Source organism: Panicum virgatum, chromosome 9K (genome assembly GCF_016808335.1).
Source record: "Panicum virgatum strain AP13 chromosome 9K, P.virgatum_v5, whole genome shotgun sequence".
Classification (NCBI taxonomy): Eukaryota; Viridiplantae; Streptophyta; class Magnoliopsida; order Poales; family Poaceae; genus Panicum; species Panicum virgatum.
Window position 1 is genome coordinate 7,582,619 of NC_053144.1, and position 27,992 is coordinate 7,610,610.

General features: G+C 46.8%; 2 protein-coding genes and 1 long non-coding RNA gene across 4 annotated transcripts; 2 read left to right on the forward strand and 1 right to left on the reverse strand.

Annotated features, from left to right (window-relative positions):
* The first annotated feature begins 5,297 nt into the window (after positions 1-5,297).
* On the forward strand, positions 5,298-7,831 carry LOC120649810 (auxin-responsive protein IAA13-like). The gene is made up of 5 exons (XM_039926708.1): positions 5,298-5,834; positions 6,667-6,920; positions 7,028-7,139; positions 7,273-7,334; positions 7,421-7,831. The coding sequence occupies exons 1-5, from the start codon at positions 5,599-5,601 to the stop codon at positions 7,456-7,458; spliced, it is 702 nt and encodes a 233-aa protein (XP_039782642.1). The 5' UTR covers positions 5,298-5,598; the 3' UTR covers positions 7,459-7,831.
* On the reverse strand, positions 6,423-11,899 carry LOC120649808 (protein transport protein sec23-1-like). 2 transcript variants are annotated; one of them, XM_039926706.1, is made up of 4 exons: positions 11,159-11,899; positions 8,443-10,374; positions 7,025-7,403; positions 6,423-6,931 (listed from the first exon to the last, which is right to left on the reverse strand). In XM_039926706.1, exons 1-2 carry the CDS (start codon positions 11,756-11,758, stop codon positions 8,713-8,715), a joined length of 2,262 nt encoding a protein of 753 aa, XP_039782640.1. In that variant the 5' UTR covers positions 11,759-11,899; the 3' UTR covers positions 6,423-6,931; positions 7,025-7,403; positions 8,443-8,712. The 2 variants fall into 2 exon arrangements, with proteins under 2 accessions (XP_039782640.1, XP_039782641.1); XM_039926707.1 differs by having other exon boundaries at positions 7,025-7,266; positions 11,159-11,837.
* Positions 11,900-14,280: 2,381 nt separating this feature from the next.
* Positions 14,281-16,541, forward strand: LOC120648492. Its single transcript, XR_005664966.1, has 3 exons — positions 14,281-14,442; positions 14,530-14,623; positions 16,152-16,541. It is a non-coding gene; the product is annotated as an uncharacterized LOC120648492 (long non-coding RNA).
* The last annotated feature ends 11,451 nt before the right edge of the window (positions 16,542-27,992 follow it).

Genomic DNA, 27,992 nt, shown 5'->3' on the forward strand with positions numbered 1-27,992 from the left:
ACCGAAAAATTCAGGCACATGAGGCTCAAAACCGCCCAGTTAGTACACCACGATCGGAATAAGCTTAAGATAATTGAGCCCTTGGATCTTGCTCGTGTCGAAAGTCGGTCTGTTTGGAATGTCAACGGTACGGTATGTATCGATTGGGTACGTTTTTCTTTTAAGCACTGTCGTCTGAACCCGGCGACAGCGAACTGTTGGCGCGCGGATGCCTGTATTCCGTTGATCTCTCCACGCCACTACGCCAGTCACAAAACAAACAGTACTGCCGCCACCGTACAAGGGTTTTTTTTCTAAAGTAGAGGAGCTTCAAGTCAACCAAGAGAGAATTAGAGATTCAAAAAAAACAATCAAAAAGAAAAACTGCTCCTCCTCCAGTACGCTGGAGTCGTACGATCCACATTCCTTCGCGGAAGAAGAAACCCAACAGGGCGGTACAGCCGCGTCCGTCGCCGGCCGCGCATGGGTTCCCTCGACCTCCTGCCCGCCCGCGCGCGACACCGGGGCGTGCCCCCTGACGCCCCTGCGCCGCGGCGCGCGGACCGCGGACAGGGACACCCCTGCGGCAGCTTGCATTGCCCCGGGTCAGCCGTTGTGGTGTAGAACCACGCCGTTTTTTTTTTCCAATCTGAAACGGGGACGCACGCGCGCGTTTCCCAGTGCGCGCTCCTGCCGTGCCAAGAGGAGGAGAGTGAAAGAATGAGCTGCAGCATGCCGAGCTGGCGTGCCGCTGCGCCGGTACGAGGAGCTTGCTGGCGTGCAGGCCTCCGATGACATTTTCTTGGATCGTGCTGGCCCTGGGGATCCATCCATCATGTATCGGTGTGTACGGGTGCGGTGGCTAGGGTAGGGCAGGAATCGCGCGGGCACATGCGATGGACGGAGGCGTGGAGCGTATTTCTAGGCCTTGCACTTACTAGGTAGATGCGAGCATTGTCCACTTGTCTCTAGGGCTAGTATCTAGAGCTCGCTCGAGGGCCATGCATGCAAGTAGATTAGTGCCGGGGTATTTGCGTTGCTGCGCCTCTAATCCCCAACACCACGCCGTTTCGTCTTGCAATGAAGAGGAAGAGGATGGTGGCAATCATGCATAACGCCCCATGATTGAATTGGCAACTAGTAGGAGTTGTGCGCGCGTCCTCTGGGTTCTAGTAGGGCCGTGCCCCCAAACTGATCGATCGCCGGCCCGGCCGGCCGTCCGTCGTCCTGAACAACAGACGCTTCGCTTAGTAGTACGTGCTTGTTGGCTTGTTGCTATAGTACGCAGTAGTACCACAGCTGATTCGTTGCTTTTCTGTTGCTATGTTGCACTCGTACCTCTGCCGATCTGCCGATCAGATCAGGTCATCATGCAACTCAATCAGGCGACGATCACGACCAAAACTAACAGCTCGAACGGTTAAAAAAGTACTCCTACTATAACCAATTACTAAAACGACCCATTCGCTAATCACCAGCACCATGCATATACTATAGTCAATGATGATCGTGGTGATGGCATGATGACACAAGATCCCCGAAGGCAAGGGTGAAGAAGGAAACTACGCGCATCGGGATCTGTTTAAAGCGTACTACGATGCACAAGCAGCTAGCTCGCTAGCTAGCGCTAGGCTCTAGGCCTGCGCGCCGCGGACTCGCACAGGCACAGCGCAGGGCATGGATCGATCGGCCCCGGCACGCGCACGGAGGCGCGGGCACGGAAGCTGGGGAGGGTTCCGGGGCGGTGGGGCGCAGCGGCCCGGGGCACATGGCCCTGGGTTTCAACGCGCCGGCGACACCCACTACACCCACCCACATGCCGCACTCTCTCTCTCTCTCTCTCTCTCTCTCTCTCTCTCTCTCTGCCCCACCCGCACCCGCACCCGCACCCGCACCCGCACCCGAGCGCACCGGGCGTTCTCGTACGCCGATGCCGCCCCCGCCGGGCGATCGCCGCCAATAATATACTCGCCGGCCGGCGTTTTCTTCGGTCGCTTTACTCACTGTGTGTTGTCTGATCATGGCCGCTATTATTATGCTAGCCGGTCTCGAGACTTTCCCGGGGGCCACCACCATTTCGGCCAGGACGTACTCCTCGTGAATTTTCCAATCGATGTCGCTAGCCTGCTGCTCCTGTATATGCACTTGGTTTAACCTCACATTGCCATTTTATTTTATTTTATTTTGATGAGCAACTGGCCATGTCCATTGCAGTCTGGAACAGGGTGATCTTTTTCACAGTACAAATTAGTCTTTATATATTTTTCTCCTAAAATTATATAAGATTAAAGCTGGTCACTAAATTATCTAGACTAAATTTGAAGGTACTTTACCGACCGATGGCTAACAATTTTTTTTTGGCAAGATCTGTGTTTAGAACTGTCCGAGAAATTTGAATGTTTTGCTATATCTGAAAAAAAAACCGTTCCTAAATCGAGCAAGCGCTGCTGCTTGCTTGCCTGTTTGAGTAACCAATCATTCTGGCCGGGCTGCTGTGTCAGTACGTACAGTGCGTTTTCTTTTTCTCCCCTCCCTAGCGCCTTGTAACTTTTTTTTAAAGCCTTTCGTTAGCAGGGCAAGGGGCATGGTGGGCTGGAGAATGCTTGGGAGCCAAGAAATACCGCTAGCCCGGCCGGTTCCCATTATGCTAATCCTCACTCGATTAATAACTAACTAGACGATAAATAAACAATAATCATTCCGGAATATGGTCGCGTGGCGCTGGGGAATCCGTTCCGCGCCCACATGCACGCCGGCGTGGGGCCGACACCTGAGTTGACCTGCCCCCACCCCTCCCGGCACGTGGGCCCCGCCGACCCTGGAGGCCCGGGAATCCAACTACTCCTCCGTCCACACCTCTTCCTCTCTCTCTGGCCGTGAAAGCCACTGTTCTTGTTTCACCCTCCAGCTGTCGCCGTCTCCGTTCAGATAGGCATTTTTTTTGGCAAACCCGTTTGTGCCGGCTGGATTGCTTCATCTTTTGCCTTGTATCAGTACTCCCTCCATACCCAATATAATTGACGTTATGAAAAAGGTTTGAGTCAAACCTCGACAATATAAATCATAAATAACTCTCAAATTGTTGAGTTTAAAAATGTAAAAATTATATGAATAGATTTGTCTTAAAAAATATTTTTATGGAAATATACATATATCACTTCTTGATAAATATTTTTAGAGAAATAAGAAGTGAAAGTTGTGTTTTGAAAACCATGTCACTATCCTGAACGTCAATTATTTTGAGTATGGAGGGAGTTTTTTTTTCTTTTGCAGTGGAGTGGAGACAGCAGTGGCTTTTGTTTGTCTCCGTCGACATTACCATCAGGGTTTTGGTCGTGCAACCAGCGTTTTGCAGTGACACCGACGGTTACGGCGTGCTGAGCAGGAGCGCCAGAGATATGGATGGATCGTCGCAATTTTGACGGCACCAATGATGGTGCTGAAAGAGGTTTCCAAGATGGTGTCAAATCGTAATGGCGGTGTTGATGGTATGGGAATCGCACATCTCAAAAGGGGGATGTGGATTGCAGACAGCCGGAGATATCAAGCAAGTTCAGTGATTGGGGTGATAAAATCCGACGGGTAATCACCATGAGAGACACCTAATTAGGACAGTGAAAAACTTTTCACTAGCTCACACCCAAGTGCAAAAAGTTTCGAAATTCAGGCATACTTGTCTTTCTGACAGAGAGAAAGGAACGAGGTAGATTCTGCTGCGCGGTGGGACCTGACAGGTGGGGAGATCGGCATCCTCGGGGGGCCACAAGCCGGCGTGGCCCACCAACTGAAGCCCGTGAGGTAGGCGGTGAAAATCATGCGGGGAAAGGAAATTGCTAGGATGAGTTGGAGGGGCGATGACGTCAGGCTGCGCATCACGCAGCGAGCACCGGCAAAATCGGCGCGGTCCAGCTCATCCTGCGACACGTGTCGGCGCCCCGCCTGCAGGGTGGCCCGGCCTGCATATGGGCTCCGTTCACTTGTCCGAGCTGGCCCTGGATCGTCTACGGGGTGCGTCCTGCCAGCCGTGCATGACCCTCTGTTCCCTCCCCTGCTTTCAGGGGACTCCTCCTGATTATCTGTTTGCTCATAAACCATGCCTATGCCTTAGCTATCGTTTGCCAGAGTGCTTTTGTGTTTATTTCATGTTTGCATTTATTTTATGAACTTATAACAGCATGCTTTAGTGAGATGGGGAAGGCATCATATTTATCATCTGAAATGAAATTCTCGCAAAAAAGAGGTTTGTTTAAAATAGATAACTAGGAGTATGTGATAATGGAAATCAAATACACCTTTGATTATTCACTGTTGAGTAGTTATTCCATTTTTTCACACGTTCTTTTACATGGATTTTGTACATCTGACTGTGGTGTGTGCAAATTGGATAGTGACCACTGGCAGATATACCTGAGGTCATTGGTTCCACTCCCTATGGGAGCGAATATTCTGAGATTTAACGACGTTGTGCATTAAGTGGTAGGCGTCTAGGCGACATTCCCTTCGACAGCGAGGCGGCTGTGGTGACTTCGTCAATCTCAAGAATTTGCCGGCTCAGTCTTCAAAGATGCTCATAAGGGTAGAGTTTGCGTACGCATGTTCATAGGGATGTGAGTGTGCGTGCGTTGTGAGTGTCTAAGTTGTACTGTGTAATTAAAAAAATATCAATATATAAAATTCACCCTCATAGAAGATACCTCATCGTGATCATTTCCCTCCTCTCATCTCCTTTGGTTACCCGAACCCATCACAATCTATATGCAGAAAAGTCCATTGTACAACGTCTTTTGCTGCAGTACTTCTTTCACGGTCTATTTCAACCTCAATGTTGTAAGGAAGTCGGAAGAGTAAATGCTGTATGGTTTTATGGCATTATCAAGTGTTGTTCTGTCTTTTTATGGGACTGGATAACGAATTTCATAGAAAACAGTTCAATTCAATTCATATCATATATGAATAACAATATTTTCTCAGATTCAAATCAGGCTTCGATTCCTTGCCGTTCGTGCAGATGATGGTTTTGGGCAAGAACTGTGAAACAGGGAGAAAAGGTCAAGGATAAAGTAAATAAATAAAACATCCTATTTCTTTTCTTTTGGAGCCTCAGCATCCAATTGAAACTCTGCACATGCACTTGTTTCAAAAGGAAAAAAAAAATACTACGCATAACACATGCAGTACTAACAAGTTGGCTTGTGCCCATGAATAGAGAATCCAAACGGAGGAAACATGGAAACGAAAATTATTGGCTCCAACCTCCAACTAGCCTCACTCATGCTCTAACTAACTGCTATTGTAAGTTGCAACCCCACTTCCATATCCCTCTCTCCTCCTGCCACCACCCTAGAATAGGAGTATTTACCACCACTTTCTCTCTCCTTTCCATCTCTTCCTCCCTCTATATATACACATCTCCACCCTGTCCTGGGTCCTCTCTTCCACCACCTCCAACCCACTGCTCCAAATCTCCATCCTCTCAGACACAAAGAGGAGCTCAGACCCAAGAAGCAGCAGGCAGAGGCAGCTTATAGCTTGTTGGAGCCTTGAAGGTGTCCAAGGTGGGAGAGACACGACGACGGCCGCGACAGGCTAGCCGTCCAGCAGCTAGCTCCCGCGGAGCCGATGGCTAGCGCCGACGTCGACGTCGGGACGGAGCTCAGTCTCGGGCTGCCGGGAGGCGGCGCCGAGGCGGCCAAGGCCGCGAAGAGGGGCTTCGAGGACACCATCGACCTCAAGCTGAAGCTGCCCACCGCCGGCATGGAGGAAGCCGCCGCCGGCAAGCCGGAGCCAGCCGCCGAGAAGGCCAAGAGGCCCGCCGAGGCGCCGGCCGCTGATGCAGAGAAGCCACCCGCACCCAAGTACGTACCACCCATCTGCGCGCATGCTGATTTATCTGCATGGCATAGGCTTAATTTGACTGCTACTAATTACCGTGGCGATTCAATCAGCACCACGATTCTAATCTTTTTCTTATGAAATGATTGAGACTTTTTTTTCTTTCTGAAATAAAAAGATCCATAAATGGCGTAATGGCATTTGGTAGAAAGCGTGTGCGTGACTTTATGTGCATGTGCTGGCTGTTCTTTGTTCTCCCTTGCCCCCTTTTTATTTATATTATGCAGATCTTTATATTTATAGTACATCGAATAATCTTGGCATATCAGCGAGAAACACTTTGAGTAGGGCAAAATATCCATAGAACAGATCCTCTGGCAGAAAGTGCATACGGCGTAACTATTTTGTATGTTCTTTGTCGCTAGTAAAGCGCCGCGCGAATTATCATCACCTTTTTAAAAATCAAAACATACGCACATTTGATGCCTGCCTTTGTCGGTAGATTGTCAGAAAAGAATGATGTACTTGCTTCACCTTTTGGCAGATTCCATTAGGAAAAAGTGGTCTGCTTGTAGATTTCTTTCATTCTTTTTACTGAGTAAAATGAATGATTATGCTTAGCAAAATATTTTAAATATCAGGTGAAAAACACCTGCTACAAGTGATTTCTGAATAATCATGATGTTCATGATTCATGTGGCCTTAACCACATCACATTTTCACCATACAAAATATTAGTAGAAAGCAGAGCTGGTCGCAAAGAAGATAGCAAAAGAATCCCAATTTCGTCAAGCTCTAGACAACAACTGATATGTGAAATTCAAGGAACTACAACTAAATTTCTGTATATATCAGGGCACAAGCTGTGGGTTGGCCACCAGTACGATCATACCGCAGGAACGTCATGACCGTCCAGTCAGTGAAGAGCAAGAAGGAAGAGGAACCCGAGAAGCAGCAGCCCGCTGCCAATGCCGGCAGTAACAGCTCTGCCTTCGTGAAGGTCAGCATGGATGGCGCACCTTACCTGCGCAAGGTGGACCTGAAGATGTACAACAGCTACAAGGACCTCTCAATTGCTCTGAAGAAGATGTTCAGCACCTTCACAACTGGTAAATCATCACTGGCATGGGATACAGCAGCATACAAATTGTCAACTGATATCAATGAAAAGTTGGCATGAACTGATAAGAGCTGAATCAATGATCCATCTTACCAGGGAACAACATGAATGAGGGGAAGTTGGTTGATCTGGTGACTGGTGCCGATGTTGTCACTACTTACGAAGACAAGGATGGTGACTGGATGCTTGTTGGCGATGTCCCGTGGGAGTATGTTCGTCATCCTCGTGTGCCTTGTCAATTATAATCCATGCTTTCATATTTAGTCACCCATGATCAGGATGATATCAAGATGTTCAGACTTCAGCTTCTTATGTTGGCTTGTCAATTATAATCCCTGCAGGATGTTTGTCGAGTCATGCAAGCGCCTGAGGATCATGAAGAGTTCTGAAGCCATCGGTCTTGGTCAGTATCATCAGCTAAAGATCTCTTCCATTTCAAAATTTACACATTAATCTTGACCCTCTATGTTTTCTACATAAAAAATGCAGCACCAAGAACCAAGGATAAGTGCAAGAACAAGAGCTGAACAAGATGCAGCGTTAAGATGCTGCGCATTATGTCATAAGAATGGTGCCCTTGCAGTGTGCTGCGGTTTTCCTAGAAATATAATGTGTTTTAATTACTAGTGGAGGGAGAGCTGTCTTGTTCAATTTGTTCACGGACCAGAAGCAATAATCTATCTGTGTGTAGCTGGAATGGTGTTATGTGATGTCCCCTACCGTGTGTCCCAGAATCTACTTGGTAATTTTATTCCAGTGTTGTTAATCAAGCTTGTGTGATTGTTAAGGGCATCAATGAGACTATTATTATTATTATGGTATCTTGTAAGTTAACCTGTTTGTTAATTGTCAATACAATATTTGGCAATCTGTATGTCAATACAATATTCTTTCGGGTTTCATCTCTAGACTACCCCAACTTGCTTGGGAAAAAAGGCTATGTTGTTGTTGTTGTTGTTGTTGTATGTGATCAAGTGGGGGGAACAGGCCATGTGCCTGGTGATGGGGAATCCATTAGTATAACCCTAGTCTATCTGTCTCTTTGAGTTATTGAGAAGGCTGGGTCTTGAGGCATGATGGCATGATCACAGCATGAAGCTTCCTGGCTCCTGCTCTATGTGGTCATAACAAAGCCAAGTACATTGCATAAACAAACTAAACCATACTTTATTCATCACACATTTATGATCAGGGAAATGTAACAGATATATAAGATGCCAATAGTGTTTGGTCTGCCCGGTGTTGAACATATGATAATATCTTGAAAACTGTATCAAATGATGGGTGTCCTTTTGGGATCACGCAACGATTAATTGAAACCTCCCAATAATTATGTGGAAATCATATGGTGAGAAATACAGGCAGGCTATATCTTTGCGGTGTTGACTCCTGCTTAAAGGGCATACCAACAGATGAGTCTAGAAAATTGGAATTGCACATTTTCACAGAAAAACAAGCATTTTCAGAGGATAATACCACATGCTATACAAAACAAAAACGTAATGGCTTACATCAAACTGGAGCTTGAGCAATGTACAGCTCAGGGAGATCTCACCCCTCCAGGCAGTAGAGCTCTCCCAGTATATGCAGGCGAAAACAGCATAAATAATCCACATTAACAATTTAATTCTGCCCCAACCAATTACTGCAAGTGTTCAATAAATACTTGCAAGTAAACTTCATCAGTGAATATGAAGTCCGGTTCCACTGAAAGCCATATCTTCAGGGTCGCATATGGACCCAACTGGGATAGCACAAACATGGTTAGGCTCCATGCTTTTCTAGCCCTGAACAGCCAACTCCTGCAAGTGTTCAATAAAAACTTGCAAACTAACATCGTCGGTGAAAATGACTTCAGATCCCTCTGAAAGCTGTGTTTTCTGTGTCACAGATGGATTTAACCGAGCGAGCAGGAACCTGGCCTGACTACCATGCTGATCACACTTTATGAGTTTTGGTACAGGGAAACGATCTACCATTAGTGCCTCTGCATCTACTTCTGGTGCTTCAAGTAGCTTCCGCAAATTTTCGTGGTTTGGGTCCTTATGATAACCAAGCTTCCTCCACTGAGCAATCTTTGAGCCATAATGAATCACGATGTAGAAGTATGAATCAAATAGTAAAATGACATCTGGAGAGATGGAGCTGACATCTAGCAGCACAGGAATAGGTGGTCCATCGAATGAGTACTGGAATAGAGTCGGCTGGATCATGATTAGAGACCCCACAACTCCCTCCCTATTCAACATCAACCTGAAGAAAGCAGTTTCGTCAGGAGAGCTGTTGAAAACATCAATGAACTGTGACCTCCGCAGGTAGTACATGAACTGCGGATACAGGGAGAAGTTTGTTGAGAGTCGAAATGTGGATGGATCTTCAGGAACATAGTTTCCGAATTTAGCAGTAAAACGGATAAGCATCTTGTCAAGCCATCGTATAACATCTCTAACGTGGTATGTCTCTGCCCTGTAAACAGCAAGCCTGGCCATAACAGCCGCAGCAGCTTCCTGATCAAACCCTGCAGCAATTTCAGGAGATCGAGGTGCTGCCCATCTTCTTGCAACAGTTGTTACCCTTAGGCGATAACTACCATCACCATGTCGATACCTTGTCATGAACTGAATAAAGAAGACAGTTGGGGGCTCAGCTTTATGACTACAATCAACTCGGAAAAAGAAAGCAATGCAGGTCTTGCTGCTCAGAGAACTAGTTTTCCAATAGTTTGTCCCACCTTCACCAATTTCCTTGTCACTAACTGAGCTGTTTTTCCTGCGGAGAGAAATGCAGGGACCAAGGGCACCACAAATCTTCACCTCTTTTGATGTCACTATTTCAATTGTAGCATTGAAGTTCATGTTAAGGTAATCAGTACTTTCGCGCTTGAACATATGCCTAAAACAGCTTTTAAACTGCTCAGACTCAAATGACTCTGTATGCACCATTAAACCCCCTGACACTTCAATTGGATTCCTCAGCTCCGCAGCCCCAACCTGATCAAGGGAGCAGGCAAATAGATCAAGAACTAATGCATGGTCCGTTAACCTCTTTGCAACTTTCTTATAAAAGTCACGAGCTTTGTCAGTGAAAGGTGCATTGCTATTGAATATGTCACGATGAGAACGAATTGCTTTCCCAAGATCAGTTTCCACCACAAGCCCTGGACCAACTGTTGCAGGACCAGATGTGAAGACCATAATTCGACCACCGGTACTGGGTGAGCAGCAACCTTCCAGAAGAGCAATAGCAGTGGAAATAGCTGCGCCAGTTGCTCTTAAAGGGCGATGCCCACGTGGGCACGCAGACATGGAGCTCAGATCCTCTATTGCAGATGTGATGTTAAATTCACATTCAAAAACAGGCAGCAAAAATCTCTGTGCTTCAGCAGACCTTGGCATAGCCAACTTGTTGTATCGTGAACGGTGGACACCCAGAAGTTCTTGTATCTGAAACACAAAAGACAGCCTTTGAGTGAGATATACAACAATCACAAGAATTTCGACAATGCAATTTGCAATAATGCAAGTAATCACAAAAGCAGATCACCAAACTTGATGTAATACAAAATACGAGTGAAGCAAATTTACATGGCAACTTTGGCAATATAGCTACAGGGAATCTGAACCGAGCTTAAAGCTTCCATGACGCAATGGGTTTAGATAAAGGAAAATATTATACGGCTACGCAGTTTTCAAATTTCCACTTTTTCTGAAACACTATATATAGGCATGCAAATTTGCAAGAGTCGCTATACTACAGCGCAGACATTCCAAATTACAAATCCAACAACAACTAACACTTTGGAACACTAAAACACCAAATTTCAAGAAGAATTGTAGGAATAAAACATCCATACCAAGAAGAATTTTAGATAACAACCCTTGTCAATTTGCCATGCACAATGTCCATTTCAATATTTCAGAAGTACTACCACCGCGCACAACAACTAGAGCAACACCAATGTAAGACAAAGGTCATATAACATTAAACCAAAGATGGTGCTGCCCCTGCATTTATTGATTGCAAGCAGAGTACTTACTTGGTTTCCAAGATTACATCTCAAAAAGCTACCGGTATTCAAATTCAGAACTAGATTACAATTTACAAGTTTGAGAGATCACCCAAAGCGGTTTTCAAATGAGATGAATAGTGGCAGTGGCAGAATGCATACGAAGTGTTTGATTGGTCACATCAATTGGCCCAGAAGGATCGCATTACAGATTCACAAACCTTGTCAGACTCAAGCTCGCGTTCGCCGTTGATGACAACCACCCGAGCGCACCCCTCAAATCCGAGATCATGCACCCACACCGACGCAGCGAAAGTGACGAGCGCCACCCTGACCCCCTCGGGTAGCCCCTGCACGACCCTGCGCACCTCGCCCTTGAGCACGGCGAGCTCCGCCGGCTCCGTGGCGGCGTCCACCACGAACACGAGCGCGGGCGGGCCCGGCCCGCCTGCCTCGGCGGGGTCCGCGGGCAGCGCGTACTCGACGCTGGAGTGGGTGGGGAAGAGCTCGGCGGGGAGCGCGTCGGGCGCCAGGAGGCGGGGGAACGGGTTGGCGCCGGCGCCGCAGAAGGGGCAGGACCAGCGAGCGGAGCCGTGGTGCACGCGGGAGAACGGGTTGAGCGCGGCGCCGCATCCGGGGGTCGCGCAGCGGAGCGGCGCGTAGGGGAGCAGCGGTAGGAGGTCGGGCGCCGTGGGGTGCTGCAGCGGCGAGCAGAGGACGGCGGTGGGGACGACGAGCGACGCGGCCGCCGAGGGAGTCGGCGGCCACGAGTGCCACGGCCACCGGAGGCCCTCCACCGCCTCCAGCTCCGCGAAGTCCATCGGAATCGAGGGCGCCGCGGAGTGAGCACTAGGGTTTGCCGTCGTCTACCAGTGTGCTTCCTTTTTTTCCCCAAGGTTCCTTCCTTCCTCGGGAGAAATTTGGCTGGATGCTCTCTTTTTTCTGCTTCGATAACTTCGTCAAACGGTGGCTGTTGGATCGTCATCGGACTGTTGATCTTGAGGCGCAGCAGCATGGTCACGTTGTGCTGGATAGTGGCCCATTAGGCTGGTACATGAAATATGGGTCAGATCTAATTTGGACGAAAGTTTATGGGCCAATCATACTTGGGTGACCGGGCCTTGTTCCCCGCCCATGTGAACCCAAACCAGGCCCATATTCACAGAGAGAGAGAGAGAGAGAGAGAGAGAGAGAGAGAGAGAGAGAGAGAGAGAGAGAGAGAGAGAGAGAGAGAGAGAGAGAGGGAGGGAGGTTTTCCCGGGCCAAGACATTTAGACGACGATGGCGGGTACACCTAAGCAAAAGATTAATTAATCTAAAAAAAGGCAAAAGATTAATTCCTCCAGTCAGCCATCAGAGAAATCTTCCTATGTCTTCTTTTTGCACCAGCAACACCACTAGCGCATCCGCTACTCTTCAGAGATGAAAGTCCAACTCCTACTTGAACATCATTGACAATCATACCACCACCATTTGGAGGTCTAATACTCTGCGTACTTCATGTTTGCTCGTTCTCTTTTCTGTGTAATCGAATGACCGCCGGTTCACGTGTTGCATTTATGCTGGCTAGCGGCGTGTAAGCGACGCGCAAGTTTGCATGGCCTGCCGCCCTGCCGGTCGTGTTTAGTTTCCAAAATTTTTTCTATATTATCCATCATATCGAATTTTTGGACATACACATAAAACACTAAATATAGTTAAAAAAATAACTAATGACACAGTCTAACTGATTAGCACGAGATGAATTTTTTAAACCTAATTAATTCATAATTAAATATTAATTGTCAAATAATAACGAAAGTACTACAATGTCAAAACCCAATAATTTTCGCGAACTAAATAACGCCTAAGCGGCGTACGTGGGCTGCCACAAAACCCACGAAGCGAACACGTACTTGAATGATCTGCCGCGCAATACCCGCGAAGCTATTGTGGGCCGTGCGGATGTGTGGCGGGCTGTCCGCAGCCGCCCCACTTGCATGCGGACCTCATATGGATGGACAGCAACCATCGATCAAGGACATCATATGTTTGATGAGGCACCCAGGAAATTTGGGGCCCCTTTTGCAGAATTATACAGGAGGTGCGAGCGGTTGTGGAGCAAATGTTTATGCCTATGCCTATCCTATTTTTTATTCAAAAAAAATGCGTATCCTATTTTGATGACATGAAGAAATGTTGAGTAGTTGTGGGTATCTTGTCGCTACATGTTGGTTTGCGTACCACTTTAGATCAGTTTGGCAATTGCAGTTGTATAGAGCTGGTATTGCTACATGAATTAGAAGGCAGATTGTAAAGAGTGATGACAAAGTGGAATGATAATGCAAACATGGAATCTTTTGAAAGTCCTCATCCCTGCAAGGCTGCAACCTCCGTTTCAATTTCATAACTGTGCGTACGTCAAAAGAGCAAACCAGTGACGACAAAAGAGCAAGGCATCATGACGCCACGTCTGCATCTGCCCCCTCCTGACCGGCTGAGAAAACCAGTGACCGGCTGAGGAACCCCCACCGTGCGTGCGAAAAGGCCACAACCTTTCTCCTCGAGTAAAGTCCATTGTCGATTCCTAAATTTATTCAACTGTGTCATTTCGGTCACCAAACATACAAATCGACTATTTAGGTTCTCAAATTCATCTGAATTATCTCGGTCCTCAAGTTTATTCAACCCTAAACTTAGAAATCAACGATCCCTAAACTTGTTCAGTTGTTCCATCCCGGTCCCTAAACTTAATTTTGAGTCTCATCTAATCAAAACAATACGATCTAAAAACTCTATAAAAAATAATTTATAAATTTTTCATATAAATTCGAATGAAGACAAACTTCATACCAAAATTATAGCCCTCGATGCAATCTATAACTTTGCAGTTGAAATTTTTTTGAATTAAAACTGTTTAGGGTCCCAAAATATTGCCGTAAGTTTATATTTTTTGAAATTTAAAATTAAATTTTGAGACACTAAATGACTTGAAATAAAATAACTTTTCAAGTACAAAGTTGTAGACCATGTCGAGATCTATAATTTTGACATAAAGTTATCTATATTTGAGTTCATACCAAAAAGTTATGAATTATTTTTTAATATAAAGTTTTTAGATCGCCCTGTTTTGATCCAGACGAGACTCAAAATTAAGTTTAGAGATCAGAATGATACAACTAAATAAGTTTGTGAATTTAAATGGTTAATTTCTAAATTTAGAGACCGGAATAACATAGCCGAACAGATTTTAAAATTTAACTATCGATTTACAAGTTTAGAAATGGGGACGAGAGACTCAAATAAAGTTAGGCACCGCTGATGTACTTAGCTCTTTCTCCTCCGTCCTTCCCTACCGTCCGCTCCGCCGCCTGCCTCCCATCTGCATCTCTCATCGGCTCTCATCAGAACCGAACGGAGTGCGGGACCGACCCTCTTCTTTGTTCTCTCCAATCAAAAAGATAAAAAAGAGGGAGGGAGAAAGAGAAAGAGGCGTCCATCCCCCATCGGCTCCTGAGCATTCTCGGTGAGTTTCGCCTCCCTCGAATCTTTACTCCTAATCCTTTCTCGCTGGCCGCGTGTCACTAATGCATTCCTCTTGTCTGATCTGAAGAGATCATCGACTCAGTAGTTGCGCCGCCGCCGTCCAGGACCTTCTTCGCCTGTTCCCGCCGCGTCTGGTCGGTCCCTGCCCTACCCTGCTCATGGTGAGTAGAGTAACTCTGTTCTCCTCTTCTTGGATGGAAGTCATGCCGATTCGATTCACTTCTCCTCATCTTGGATGGATGTGAGTAGTTTGTAGTTAGCAAGCATCGCCTTCTGTTTTCGGTCGCCGCCCGCACTCTTTTCTTTTAGGGGAATGCTCAGTTCCATTAAACTTCTGATCCAGGCATATCGCCGGATGCAAGTTCGGATACAAACTCCTGGACTTCACATAAAAGTATGAGTGCCAGAGGCCAAATTACAAGCACCATATGTAGCTAAACAGTCTGCAACCCTATTACATTTTCGATTACAGACCGAGACATAACACATAGCAAACTCAGACCGCACAATAATATCTCTAACCTGGTGCACTAGACATCCAAAGTGACTTCTGTCAGTTTGTGATCAGTTTAGGGTGCTTGCCAAGTTAATGGCATCAGTCTCCAAGATGATACGCATCATTCCAAGGGAGGAAGAGGAACCATGCTGAATACCCTTGTGAGATGCAATTGCACCCGCCTGAGCTGCAGATGTAACATGATCTAAGTGTCCTGCTCCAGCTGCCAGTACTTGTCCACTGTTATCTCGAACTACAAATTCCCAACCACCTGTTTTTTGCTTCTGGGTAAAAGGCTCCATCAAAATTTATTTTGTAGACATTCTCAGGCGGTTCGTTCCATTTTAATAATGTAGAGATTCCATGGCTCGTCTTATCAGAATTATTTAGCTTCTTGTATTCAGTGAAGAAGTAGGAACAGTTTTCTAAACTTCATGTACATCTCCACAGAAAGATCACTTTCAGTTGCACCTTTTGGTTCAGAGTCCATATTTTATTCAAGACTTCTTTACCTGATTGGCAACTAACCAGCTCAGTTCTAATGTTCTCCAAATTCATTAGACGCCAACTTTGTTTTGCATACTTACATTTGAAAAAGAGGTGTCCACAATCCTCGCCTAATTTTTTGCACTTGCTCACCGGGCATATAGTGTACAGATTAATCCCACGTCTTGCTACATTTTTCCTTACTGGCAGAATATTATGAGCCAACCCCGCCGGCACTTGAGTCTCCATACAGTCCAGGGCTCCAGGCAAATCATCTGCCGGGCAGCCGGAGTTTGTTTGGTTGAGTGCATCTATGGGCCGTCTTTGCCTATGAGGCCTACCTAGCCCAATTCATCGAGGCAGGCCCAAAATTAGGGCCTCCATGCTGAGCCCACCTGGCGGCCCATTTAGTGGCCAGTGCAAGTGAGTGAGGAGAGGCCGGAGGTGTCATCATCAGTCATCACAGCTAGCCACACTGATGTGCTCTGGAGTATACTCTCTAGAGTACTTTGTTACTAGTACTACCTAGTAGTAGTAGGATAGTATGAGCATCTTTTATTCTGCTGTTCTATGGTACTGTGGTGTTGCTGTTCATTGCTGCTGACTCTCTGAGGTCTGTTGTACATACCGCCTATATTGTACTTTGTACTATTGCAATTTGCATCTGATGGTTGTTATGTTGTCTCTGTTTTTAAACATCTACATAGGAGGAAGATCCAATGGAGAGCACCTACCAACACCTGTTCCGAGACGTTTGTCCAGGAGTTGTCTTGGTCGGAAGGTTCGATTACTTTTGTGTTGGCTCGGTTCTCCAGAGCGAAGAAGATGAGGACACTTTCATTCTCACACAGTCAGGTGTTGGGGGTGTGCCTTGGCTGCCACCTAAGGCTAGAGACCCTCTTTGTGTATAAGAGTCTAAGTTAGAGGGTCTAAGGGCTAGTTTATGAGTTCTAGGGACTTATTTGCAACATCTAGGGACTTGTTTGTAAACATTAAGAACTTTTTTTGTAATATTCGACCCCACCAATGAAATAAGTATAAATATCCACATCCTCCTCCCTATAAATAGCCCCCATGGGGAGGAGGTGGGAGACTCTTGGCCCCTTGCTTATTTGCTCTCTTGCTTGTTTGACTTGCTGGTCCTCTCATTCTATCTCATCTCTCGACTGTTCGGGGGTAAAACCCTAACAGCTGGCGCCCACCGTGCTCGGCATGTCTTATTTTTCTTTAGAGAGATGATGATATTGAGCTAGAGCTAAACAGTGCGCCTGAGTAATTATTTGCACGTGGGTAGCCGAGCACCTTCGACCAAAAGAAATCATCAACCGAAGGTGCCGGGTCTCGTGAACCATCGGCCCAACCCAATGTAGCCTCAACCTTTGGAGATAAGTATTCCACTTGCACTTTAACTCTGCAAAAAAAAAAACAAAAGGGTTTTTGGACCTTCGAACCCAGCTACTTGCAGTCCTCACTGCATTGTACTAATCAGTAAACTGGAGCAAGATATTTGCTTTTTACTAGAACTGGCGAAGGTAGCTAGTAGGTCCAACCGAGGTGACGTGCAGCTCCTTCGAAGCTAATGGCTCAACCCAAAGCTGGCAGCGGCGCAGCGCATTCGAAGCTGACAGGCCCAAACCAAGGTGTATCAGAAGCTGACAACCACCCTGCATGAGGATTCTCACTGGTTTCCCACCTCCGGGCAAACAATAAATGATCGAAAGTTGGTTTTTCTACCTTCGACATGCTTATCAAAAAAAAAAATACCATCATTTTTTATTCATGTGCTATGTGCATGCATGCATCTCTTTTTGTTACGTATCAATATGCATCAAGATATAGCAGCTATTTTTTTTTTTACATCTGGTTTCTCATGCAAACCTCCGCATAAACTGTGCAAGGATCATGAGTGGCGGAGGTTCGGGGTCCTCGTGATGACCGCGAACCTCCGCGAGAAGCTCGGCAGCAAGGCTCGGCCTCGTCTGTGGCGAGTACGCACTCGCGGCCCGAGGCAAAACAACATCATCGACCACCTGCGCGGACCTCCGCAGCAGGCCAAACTCTCGTGACCGTCGGCAACCTTCGCATCTCGCACATGATCCGATCCAGATAATTCCTTTTTTTTCTTTGGACAATGCCATGGTGAAGCTCCGAAGCTGCCAGAGTTGATGACGCAGACATCTCGATCACAACTATTACCTTCGACCGGCATCAAAGCCTCGTGGAGACGCCGACCTCCGCGGACAGCTGCGAACGCAGACCTGCGTGGCGCGAGAACCCCTCCGGCAAGCTTCGTCTCTATGATGAGCATCGACCCCGGCGCAACCTCTGCGACAAACACATCCACGGAACTGTGATGCTCCTAGAGCGGCCAATAATGATATGCCACCACTGTTCAACGTGACACCATGCATGCAACGAGCGAAGGTCATGTTTCCTTCCTCCATATGCATTACCTTCGATTGTTCACGCGCCTCAGGTTTTCAAAATGGATCGGAACAAGCTCCTTTCACCTTGTTAACTAACTTGATTTTCTCAAGAACGAAGCTGCTAGGCAATAATGCAGGCACCTGTGAATTCACTGTCTGCCACCTCCGCACACCAAGTTGTGGAACCCCCGCTCAATCTCCGCAGATAGCAGAACACTCGCGGCAAGCCCGGAACCTCCCGGCGAGCTGAAGCTTCGTGGTCATCGGCGGCGAGGCGGCGAACTGAACCTTCGCGGCCGTCCGCAACTATCTGCGGCAAGCCCGGAACCTCCCCGGCGAGCCGAAGCTTCGTGATCATCGGCGGCGAGCTGAAGCTTCGCGGCCGTCCGCAACTATCCGCGGCAAGCCCGGAGCCTCTTCGGCCAGCCGAAGCTTCGTGGACTTCCACTGCGAACATGAACCTCCTCGACAAGCTGAAGCTCCGCGGCGAGCTGGACCTTCGCGGCTGCCGGCGAACCTCCGCGGCAAGCACACGCCAACCTCCGGTAAATAAATCAGCCTGGACCTCCACGGCGAACATGAACCTCCTCGGCAAGCTGAAGCTCCGTGGCGAGCTGGACCTTCGTGGCCGCCGGCGAACCTCCGCGGGAAGCACACGCCAACCTCCGGCCGACCAGCCTGAACCTCCGCGGCGAACACGAACTATCTCGGCAAGCAGCAACCTTCGCTAGCATAGCAACATTGGCAAGCAATGAGCCAACAAGCTCATGGCAAATGCCAACCTCCACATGCATGAGCTCGACGTGCATTATGCAAGCACCCAGGTGACCTCTACCATCGACAAGCAAGCGAAGGTTATTAATCAATTATAAAACTATAAAGACAACGTATCTAGTGCAAACCAAGGACCTCGTGCAAACCCGTGCAAACCTACTAAATAAAGTTTCAAAAAATTCTGAAAAAAATCATGAATGTGCTTCTCAGCTTACCTCATCTATATATAAAATTTTATGGTCAAATTCGTCTTACTCTAGAAGTTAAAAAAAGACAAATTTTCTGACAACAATAATGGTTCAAATGCATCTCAAATTTGTCTTTTTTTAACTTCTAGAGTAAGACGAATTTGACCATAAAATTTTATATATAGATGATGTAATCTGAGAAGCACATTCATGATTTTTTTCAGAATTTTTTGAAACTTTGTTTAGTAGGTTTGCACGAGTTTGTACGAGGTCCTTGGTTTGCACTGGATATGTTCCCAACTATAAAGGCAACGTATCTAGTGCAAACCAAGGACCTTGTGCAAACCTGTGCAAATATACTAAACAAAGTTTCAAAAAATTCTGAAAAAATCATGAATGTGCTTCTCAGATTACATCATCTATATATAAAATTTCATGGTCAAATTCGTCTTACTCTAGAAGTTACAAAAAAGACAAATTTGAGATGCATTTGAACCATTATTGTTGTCAGAAATTTTGTTTTTTTTGTAACTTTTAGAGTAAGATGAATTTGACCATAAAATTTTGTATATAGATGAGGTAAGTTGAGAAGCACATTCATGATTTTTTTCAGAATTTTTTGAAACTTTGTTTAGTAGGTTTGCACAGGTCCGCAACTATAAAAGTCCAATACTCATACCAAAGGACCTCCGATGAGATGAGGAACTTATTCTTCCACCAAACTTTGCAAAAGTCATGTTGCTAAGGGTTCCGAATTTAGCACCAGGCCGTAAAGTTAAAAGAAAAAGTTACTCTACCTGTCCAGCAACTTCGATTTTGTGACAAGAATTAGCATTTTCTATGATATCTATTGACAAGAGATAAAATTGCATGTTCGGGCTATTTTCTGTTCATGTGCTATGTATGTGCCTGTGCATGCATGCATTACCTATGCATGCATCTTTTTTTTTGGTTTCCAGTCGTTACCTTCGATTGTTCATGCCTCGGAAACAACGCTGCTAGGTAATAATGCAGGCACCTCAGTTGATTTCACTGCTCGCCACCTTCGCACACCAAGCTGCGGAACCTTCGCGCGCAAAATTGTGCTCGTCATCTCTGCGTGCCAAGCTGCGGAACCCTCGCTCGGAACCTCCGCGCCAAGACGAGTTTTCAACCTTCGCCAAGCACTCAAGCTGCGAACCTTCGCTCGGATACGGCCGCACCAGCCAAGCTGCGGTCGGAACCTTTGCGCCAGGTTGCGTCCGTCACCTCCATGTGCTTTCAAAAGCAACGACAAAGGGAGGTTCAGAGTTCAAGAAATTGTGAAGTTACCAGACCTTCGGTACAACCAAATGAGTAATCACGACTTTTGTTTAATCAATTGAATCAATATTATCAAGCATCTCACTATACCAAGGTCATAGTCCTTTTAGTTGAACAATGCTTTTTAACCGGCTTACAACCTTCGGTGATGCCCGGTTATAGACTATGAGAAAATAATAGATGGAAAGCTCCCCATCTCTCAAATATTAAAGTTCTGTCACTAAACCCCTTGTGTTGCAGGATGTATCCTTTAATAAAGTTTTTTTTAATAATTGCACGTTTTTAGCTTGTTTGCATGTCTTCATCTCTTTTGTACTTGCACGTGCTACCCATACACGCATCTCCTTGTGCCGTTTGCATGTGTCACCTCCGCATGAGGATGGTCGGCTGCCCGTCGTCCAGTTGCGCACTGCGCGCTCGCCACCTCCGCATATGATTAGCTATATATTTTGATTAACTTCTATTAGCTACCTAGTTTCTCAGGCGAAGGTTCCAGACAAAGATGCAAGCCATTGGATTCCCTGCCACCTTCGATCATTCATGCAGCCACGTCAAAAGTGGGTTCAAAATTAAAAGAAAAATCATGAGTCGAAGGTGCCAGGCAAGACTCCAGGAATCAAGATCATCTACACGTCACCTTCGCTCAGCTGTCCGCATGCCGATCGAAGATGGGCAAGCACCTTCGGAAGGCCAATAACCAAGGGTCCATCAACCTTCGGCCCTAGCGAATATTTGGCCCACAACCAAAACCAGCAGATAAGAATTCAATCTGTACTTTAATTCTGCACAAAATTATGTTTTTTCGCAAACCTTCTAATCGGCCACCTGCAATGCAATGCTGCACTAATCAATAATCCCTCCCTTGAGGATAATCTCTCTTCCAAAATGCAGAGTTATCATACTTGGCCAATAAGAAAGATTATGATCTTATTGGTTTTTCTAGCTTCATTGACCTCAGAGAAGGTTATCACTCTTATTGACCTCAGAGAAGGTTATTCTCAATCTTATCATGGGTCGAAGCAACAAAGAGTTGCAAACATCGACCATCGCATCTTGCATGCTCAAATTGTGTAAGTGAGGAATGTTGAGTACTCTATCCTGCTTGTGATGAGTGAATTGTCAACCGTGCGGTGTGATCGTGCGCTTGGTCTTTGGATTGCAGGTTCACGGGCGTCGAGTGTCGACGGAGAGCTGCCGTGGAGGAGCTCAGGCCGGGCGGCAGCTGTGGCGTCCATTCCTGGATCGAGGGCGCAAGCGGCGACGGAAGGCGGGTTTCTTAGTTTGCGTCACAAAACCAAGCAGGCGGACGGCGGTTGAAGACGCCAAGTCGTGGAGGCACGGGCGTCGGTCTCGGGACTGACAGAGGCGACGGGCGTCGACGGCGTCTAGGGCCTCGCTACGGGCGAGGAGGTGACGGGCGTCGGGCGGCGTCTAGGGCCGTCAGAAGGCCGAGGCGGGAACGGCGTCTAGTGCCACGACGTGGAGGCGGGAATCTTCCCGCGCGAGGAGTTTTGACGGTTTTCTCAAAACCGGCCACCTACCCGGGTTTCGCGGACCCTCCAAAACCGTGAACCGGATCTTCATCAACATAGCGGCATCGCGGAGAAGACTTCGTTTCGAAGAAAGAACCTGAGCCGTCAGATGAGATCGTGTACAGGGGGATGCTGCAGACCAACCGGTCTGACCGGTCCCTGGCACCGGTCTGACCGGTCTAACCAACCGGTCTGGCCGGTCCATGGAACCGGTCTGACCGGTCTCGGCAGGTATATATACCCCCACCAGCCCGTGGCTGGTTGAGTCTTTTGAGTCTTTTCAAATCCTTTTCATTTTTCCTTTCCCCTTCCTCTGCTCTAGGTTAGGGCCAAGGACTCCAACGCAAAAGAGGGTTAGGGTTTAGCTAATCTCTCAAATTTAGTGGGTAGGATGACGGGCGGATGGCTCTAGCTTTGTATAGGTGAATTCCTCTGAAATTTATGAATGAAATCTTGTTGAGATCATCTATGTGTGCTGAGTATTCGTCCTCCCCTTCCTCTCTTGCGTTTTGGGTTTGAATTCTCCTCTTTTGGTGTGTTTTGTGTTTGGAGGAGAAAACCTCATGGATTCGTGGTTTGCTGGACTCGTTGTGATGATTCCTATCCATCTAGCCTAGTGCTAAACCCTCTGGAATCACGAGTTCACCCGAATTGGATTTGGTGAGTTCTTGAGAAAACCCCAATCCTCTTTGATCTTCCTCTAAATTCTCTTGATCTGTTAATCTTTTGGGGATATGTTCACGGGGTAGATGCAAAGCTATCCTCCAAGTTTCGTTGGATTTGGACTTCGTTTGCTCGAGATTTGCCATTTGGAGCTTTGGTTGCGGACTGTCTGGGAGCGACCGGTCTGACCGGTCTGTGAAACCGGTCTGACCGGTCTGGGACGTCTGCTCCAGCCCGAACGGTCTGACCGGTCTCAGTGGGCGGTCTGACCGGTCCCCTCTGCTGTGTTCTGCGATTCGCATCGAGTTGGCTCTTTTGCTTCCGCGAAGTTCTCTAGGGTGTGCTGCTGTGAGATAGCTAGTCCATAGCTATTCTCATACCTTAGGTTGAGGGTTTGTGGTGATTTTCGGGAAATAGGCCGACGGATCGATTTCGAAAGAAATTTTGATCGGCTCCCATTCACCCCCCCCCCCTCTGGTTGCCGGTTTTGGTCCCTCAGTAAGTCAGCAAAGCTCACATTCTTCGCGAACTTTGCATATTTATCTAAAATTGCAATAAGCAATCTAATGTGAAGGGCTTCTGGACCTAAGGGTATCGAAATTAAAATATCTTATGATCTCCAATCTAGGCTTCACTCAGCACACTTGGTCCCAAGGGACTATTTATGAGAAGTTACATCTTGAATATCAAAAGTTTTCTCTAACATGCAGGCTATCATCAATGTGAGTACTTCTGCTACTTGAGCTAACCCTTGTATACTAGACCTTTGTTCTTGAAGCGCAGGTTTATTGGTTTTCACTCCTTAACCAAGCCAAAGAATCTATACAATATAGACTGAGTGGCATTCATCGGATAATATTTATTGCTGGCCTTGGGTTTTCACCATTCGTGGGATTCAGCTCTATTGATAATTTGGTATTCATCAACCATTGGCCCTTCACTATAATGGCCTTCATCAAGTGGAAGTGGTTTTCACCCTAGGGGCTCTCTTGACTCCGAGAAAGCAAAAGACCAAAAAATCTTCGGTTGGCTATCTAAAATGCAGAAAGTGTGCTTCGGCCAAGGGGTTCTCATGGTTTGAAAGTAACGAGAGGCCAAAAAAACCTTCGGCTATATTTATATGCATTCATTCACATGCAAAAACACACATCAACAAATCATCTCATTGCATGAATGCATAATCATGCATGGCCAAAAAAAGAAAAAAAAAGCTCGGAGGAGCTAAGAGGCTTATGACCTCAATAATGAAGTTGAGTATCGCTTCCTACACGTAAGGACGAATACCTCGCAAAAGAAAGCCAAGGGGCTATCTATCCTAAGGGATATGAAACGAAAACACCTTCGGCCAAAAAAAAAGTCGGGTGACAACCCGCAAACTCACTTTTTGCATCTCGTGTCCAAGGACATTTTTTTAAAAAAGATATCAATTATGCAACTTATGTTCATTGACAATTTTGAGAAATGGTCATTGCACCACTATATACTCGTTGCAAATACATCACCTTTTATAGGGATTGCAGACCTCACCATGCGAATTGGGCAGGAAGAGTCATGATTGCCATCGTAGGCTAGCTACTTAGCTAACTTGCATCCATAACCCCCGCGGCAAGCTCTGAAGCTTCGCTGTTAACCTCCGCAACAAGCTCGGAAGCTTCGTGATGAACCTCCGCAGCAAGCTATGAAGCTTTGCGGCGAACCTCCGCAGCAAGCTCGGAAGCTTCGTGTTGAACTTGCACAGCAAGCTCGGTGGCAAGCTCTGAAGCTTCGCGATGAACCTCCGTGGCGAGCTCGGAAGCCTCGCGGCCAACCTCCGCGCCGAGTTCGGAAGCCTCGCGACATGTCAGCGTCAAAAAAAAAAAAAACAAAGGCATGGAGATACAGACGAACCTGCATGGCGCATTCTCAATCAAGCGTGACCAAGACCCGGTCCTCTCCAACACAGACACCGATGGAAAGACAATGGTTCTCTCAGTGTCCGCAGTCAAGGCTCCAACCGCTACATAACCTTTGTTCGACGGTATAGTACACTGGATAAGTGGCACTTTGCTTAACCCACAGTTACTACTCTCATATAATTTCACCGAGCAAAGGTTCTTTAGTTAACCTAGTTTCTCATACGAAGCTTCTAGATAAGAATGCAGGCATGAGCTAAGAAACCATACAACAAGCCACGACAGGTTTAGGCTCGAGGGGCTGGCCAGGACCTTCGGCTTCGACTCCAACATGCCCCTCGCCGCTACTTCGGCTCGAGGGACTCGCTGTGATTTTCGACATCGTCAACAACTTCGTCTCCGCCACTGTGACGGCTCGAGGGGCTCGACGGCACCTTCGGCTTTGTCTCCGACGTCGCCCTCGCCATTAGTTCGGCTTGAGGGGCTCGCCGCCACCTACGACCGCTACTTCAACCTCTACGTCATCTATATCGACTACTTCCACTACATGCGAAGCTTATCTCACGAGCACTAGCCAAGAGGGGCTGGGGGTGTACTGGAGGACCAGTTCATCTCAGATTCATCTCAGATGATGAGGTCTTGTCCAGCGCTTGTGTGAGAAGACTTGAAGATGTTGTGGCAACCTTCGGCCACGGCAACGCTGACTGCACCGGCTCTCAGAGCTGAGGCTATCACGGCGGTGTACTAGAGGACCAGTTCACCTTAGAAGATGGAGCTCTGCCCGAAGCTCAAAGAAGAAGCCACTCGCCAATCAAAGCTCAGAAGCAAAGCTACTTGCGAAACCAAATCTCTGAAGATCTAAGGCTGGCACTTGTGTAAATCCAGGCATGTGCGTGCTCTTTTCTCCATGCCCTTTTTTCCCACTGGGTTTTTGGGATGGAGTTTTTGACGAGGCGCACATGTGTGGGTTGTAAAGGACTTTCCTTGCAATCCGAGTCCAGCCTGCAAATATGCCTCTTCTAACATGGTCAGCTACTCGGTCTCGTTGTGCCGGCCAAGACCGAATAGCTGAGGGGCTACTGTTGGGGGTGCGCCTTGGCTGCCACCTAAGGCTAGGGACCTCTTTGTGTAAAAGAGTCTAAGTTAGAGGGTCTAAGGGCTAGTTTATAAGCTCTAAGGACTTATTTGCAGCATCTAGAGACCTGTTTATAAACATCAAGGACATTTTTGTAATATTCGACCCCACCAATGGAATAAGTATAAACAACCACCTCATCCTCCCTATAAATAGCCCCCATGGGGAGGAGGTGGGGGATTCTTGGCTCCTTGCTTATTTGCTCTCTTGCTTGTTTGACTTGCTTGTTTGACTTGCTGGTCCTCTCATTCTATCTCATCTCTCAGTCTGTTCGGGGGTAAGACCCCAACATCAAGCATTCTGGAGTCACATTTGCGGCCAGAACCTGCTGTTGTGGTGGCGCGTTTCTCTAATGGCCGTAGACAGCCGGCAGCATCCCCAGCTATCTCAACCTCACCGGAGGACCCTATCTGCATACTAAGGACCGACTTCCATCCCAAGTGCAAGCCTCTACAGCAGTTTGGAGGCAAAGTTGACCACACCTAAGCAGCTGCCATAGCGCCTGCCACCGTTTGCTCTGCCTACAACATTCCATGCTTCATAGTTCAGAGGTCGCTTGCAGCCGGTGGTGATGTTTGTTACGGAACCGCCAAATTAAAACTCTAAATTAAGCATAATGACCATCATTTGAATACATCCAGCGCATTAGCTTAATGGTTTAATTTGACGATCATTTCTCAATCCACGTCCCGATCAAAACAACACCGGTAGTCCCACGCGAAGGTGGGCGCAGATGGTACAACATGACAATAATTGGAAAATACTAACCCAGTACATAGTGCGAAATATTAAGGTTTACAAACCGAGTTCAAATACAAAGATAAGTTACATGCCATTTTACAAAAGTTGGATAAACATATAATCCGACAGTTACGATAAGAGATTACACTTTGCCCAAAGGTGTGTAATCAGGAGTCCATCTAAACATCTGGGCCGGCAACCTCCCAACCCTCCGCGTTAAGGCGGATGAATTTGGCGCAGCAAGGGCAGAAACCTACATCTGCAGGTCCTGAAATAATTTGCCAACAAAACCCTGAGCAACTAATACTCAACAAGACTTACCCGTCTATGGGTATATTTAGCCCAATATCTAGACATGCAAGGCTTTCTGGCTGGTAGTTTTTATTTTGCAGAAAAGTGACTAAGAGTGGATCCTTATTTTCAATATTTAGCCCAAGATTCTTTTTAGCCTAACCATCAGCTAATATTTGCATAACAACTAGAGCAAACATGGTGGATCATTAAATATCAATTCAAAGTAATCATCATCATGTATCATTCATATTCCATCTCATTACTACGATGCGGTGCTGCGATCAAGGTGCTCATATCCGAGAGCGACTGATGGCGAATCGATTCGATTTAATCTTGCAAGGTGGACCTAACTAATACGGTATGCATATATCCCGTTGGACCACACGCACCAACCATTCCACTCCCCGCCTCGAACTACAGAATCGCCCCAACTACATATAGTCAGGCGAGCCCTACGAGAGACCACCAAAAGTAAATACATGCATCCCCAATTCTCCGCGGTAGGGATGAAAACGATCGGGAACGGTCGGGAAAAGACTCTAACCATTTCCGTTTTCATATTTTAATTCGGAAACGGGAATAGGAACGGGAAATCTCGGTCGGGAAAACGAAATCGGTTATGCGGGATATCGGGAACGGTACAATTCGATCGGAAGCATGTCGATTACGGTTTGAAACCGGTACTCAAAAACGGTAATAACAAAAGCATACCTAGTCATGCAAATGAACTGGTTCAACAAGTTAAAAGTATTTGATTAATCCGTCATTTTCAGTAGTAAAGCTAATATACATGCACTTTAGAAATCAACAAATATTTTGGGAAAGAAAAAAAATCGGAAGAAAAAAATTAATAGAATGAACACGCCGAACACATCAGCTCTATCTTCTATTGGGCCGCCAGATTGCTCGAGTGGCCTGTGACCCTGCCGAAATGTCTCCTGTGCTCTTTGTCTGGCCGGTGGGGCTGCACAACAGCACGCACAGACACAGAGGTGCTCATGCAGATAGACCAACAGTCCAACAGGTAACGTCTAGTAGCTCTCAAGTTTAGTCCCACCTCGTTGTCACGGAGCAAAGAGTAGCTCAAATGTGCTATAAAAACAAGCCAGACCGCCTGGACAATGCATAAGCGGCCACGCTGGGCTGGCAGCTTCGTGGGCCTGTGGGCTGCAAGTGCTCGCAGGATAGATGCAAATATAAAAACGGGAATACATACGGGAAAATTCCCGTTAAAATGTGGTAACCGAAAATTCGGTCAGGAAATTACCCAAACCGCTCCCGTTCCTGAATTCGCCGGATTTTCCTGTATATTTTCCTGATTTCGTTTTTTCCTGTAATTACGGTATTTGATCGGTATATACGATATACGGTGTCGGTCGGTACGGGATTTTCCTGTTCCTACTTTCATCCCTACTCCGCGGCCACTCGACTGCCCTAAGGGGGTGGTGATGAAGTTCTGTATTTCCGAAGCAAGGCAGTACTAGACTTACCGGTTTCGACTACCTCCTACTCCTGGCATGCGGTTAGTACAGTTCAAACTCGATCAACAGGGCCAGACAACGAACGGTCCTTAACCGATACAGACGGGGATAGACACCAGG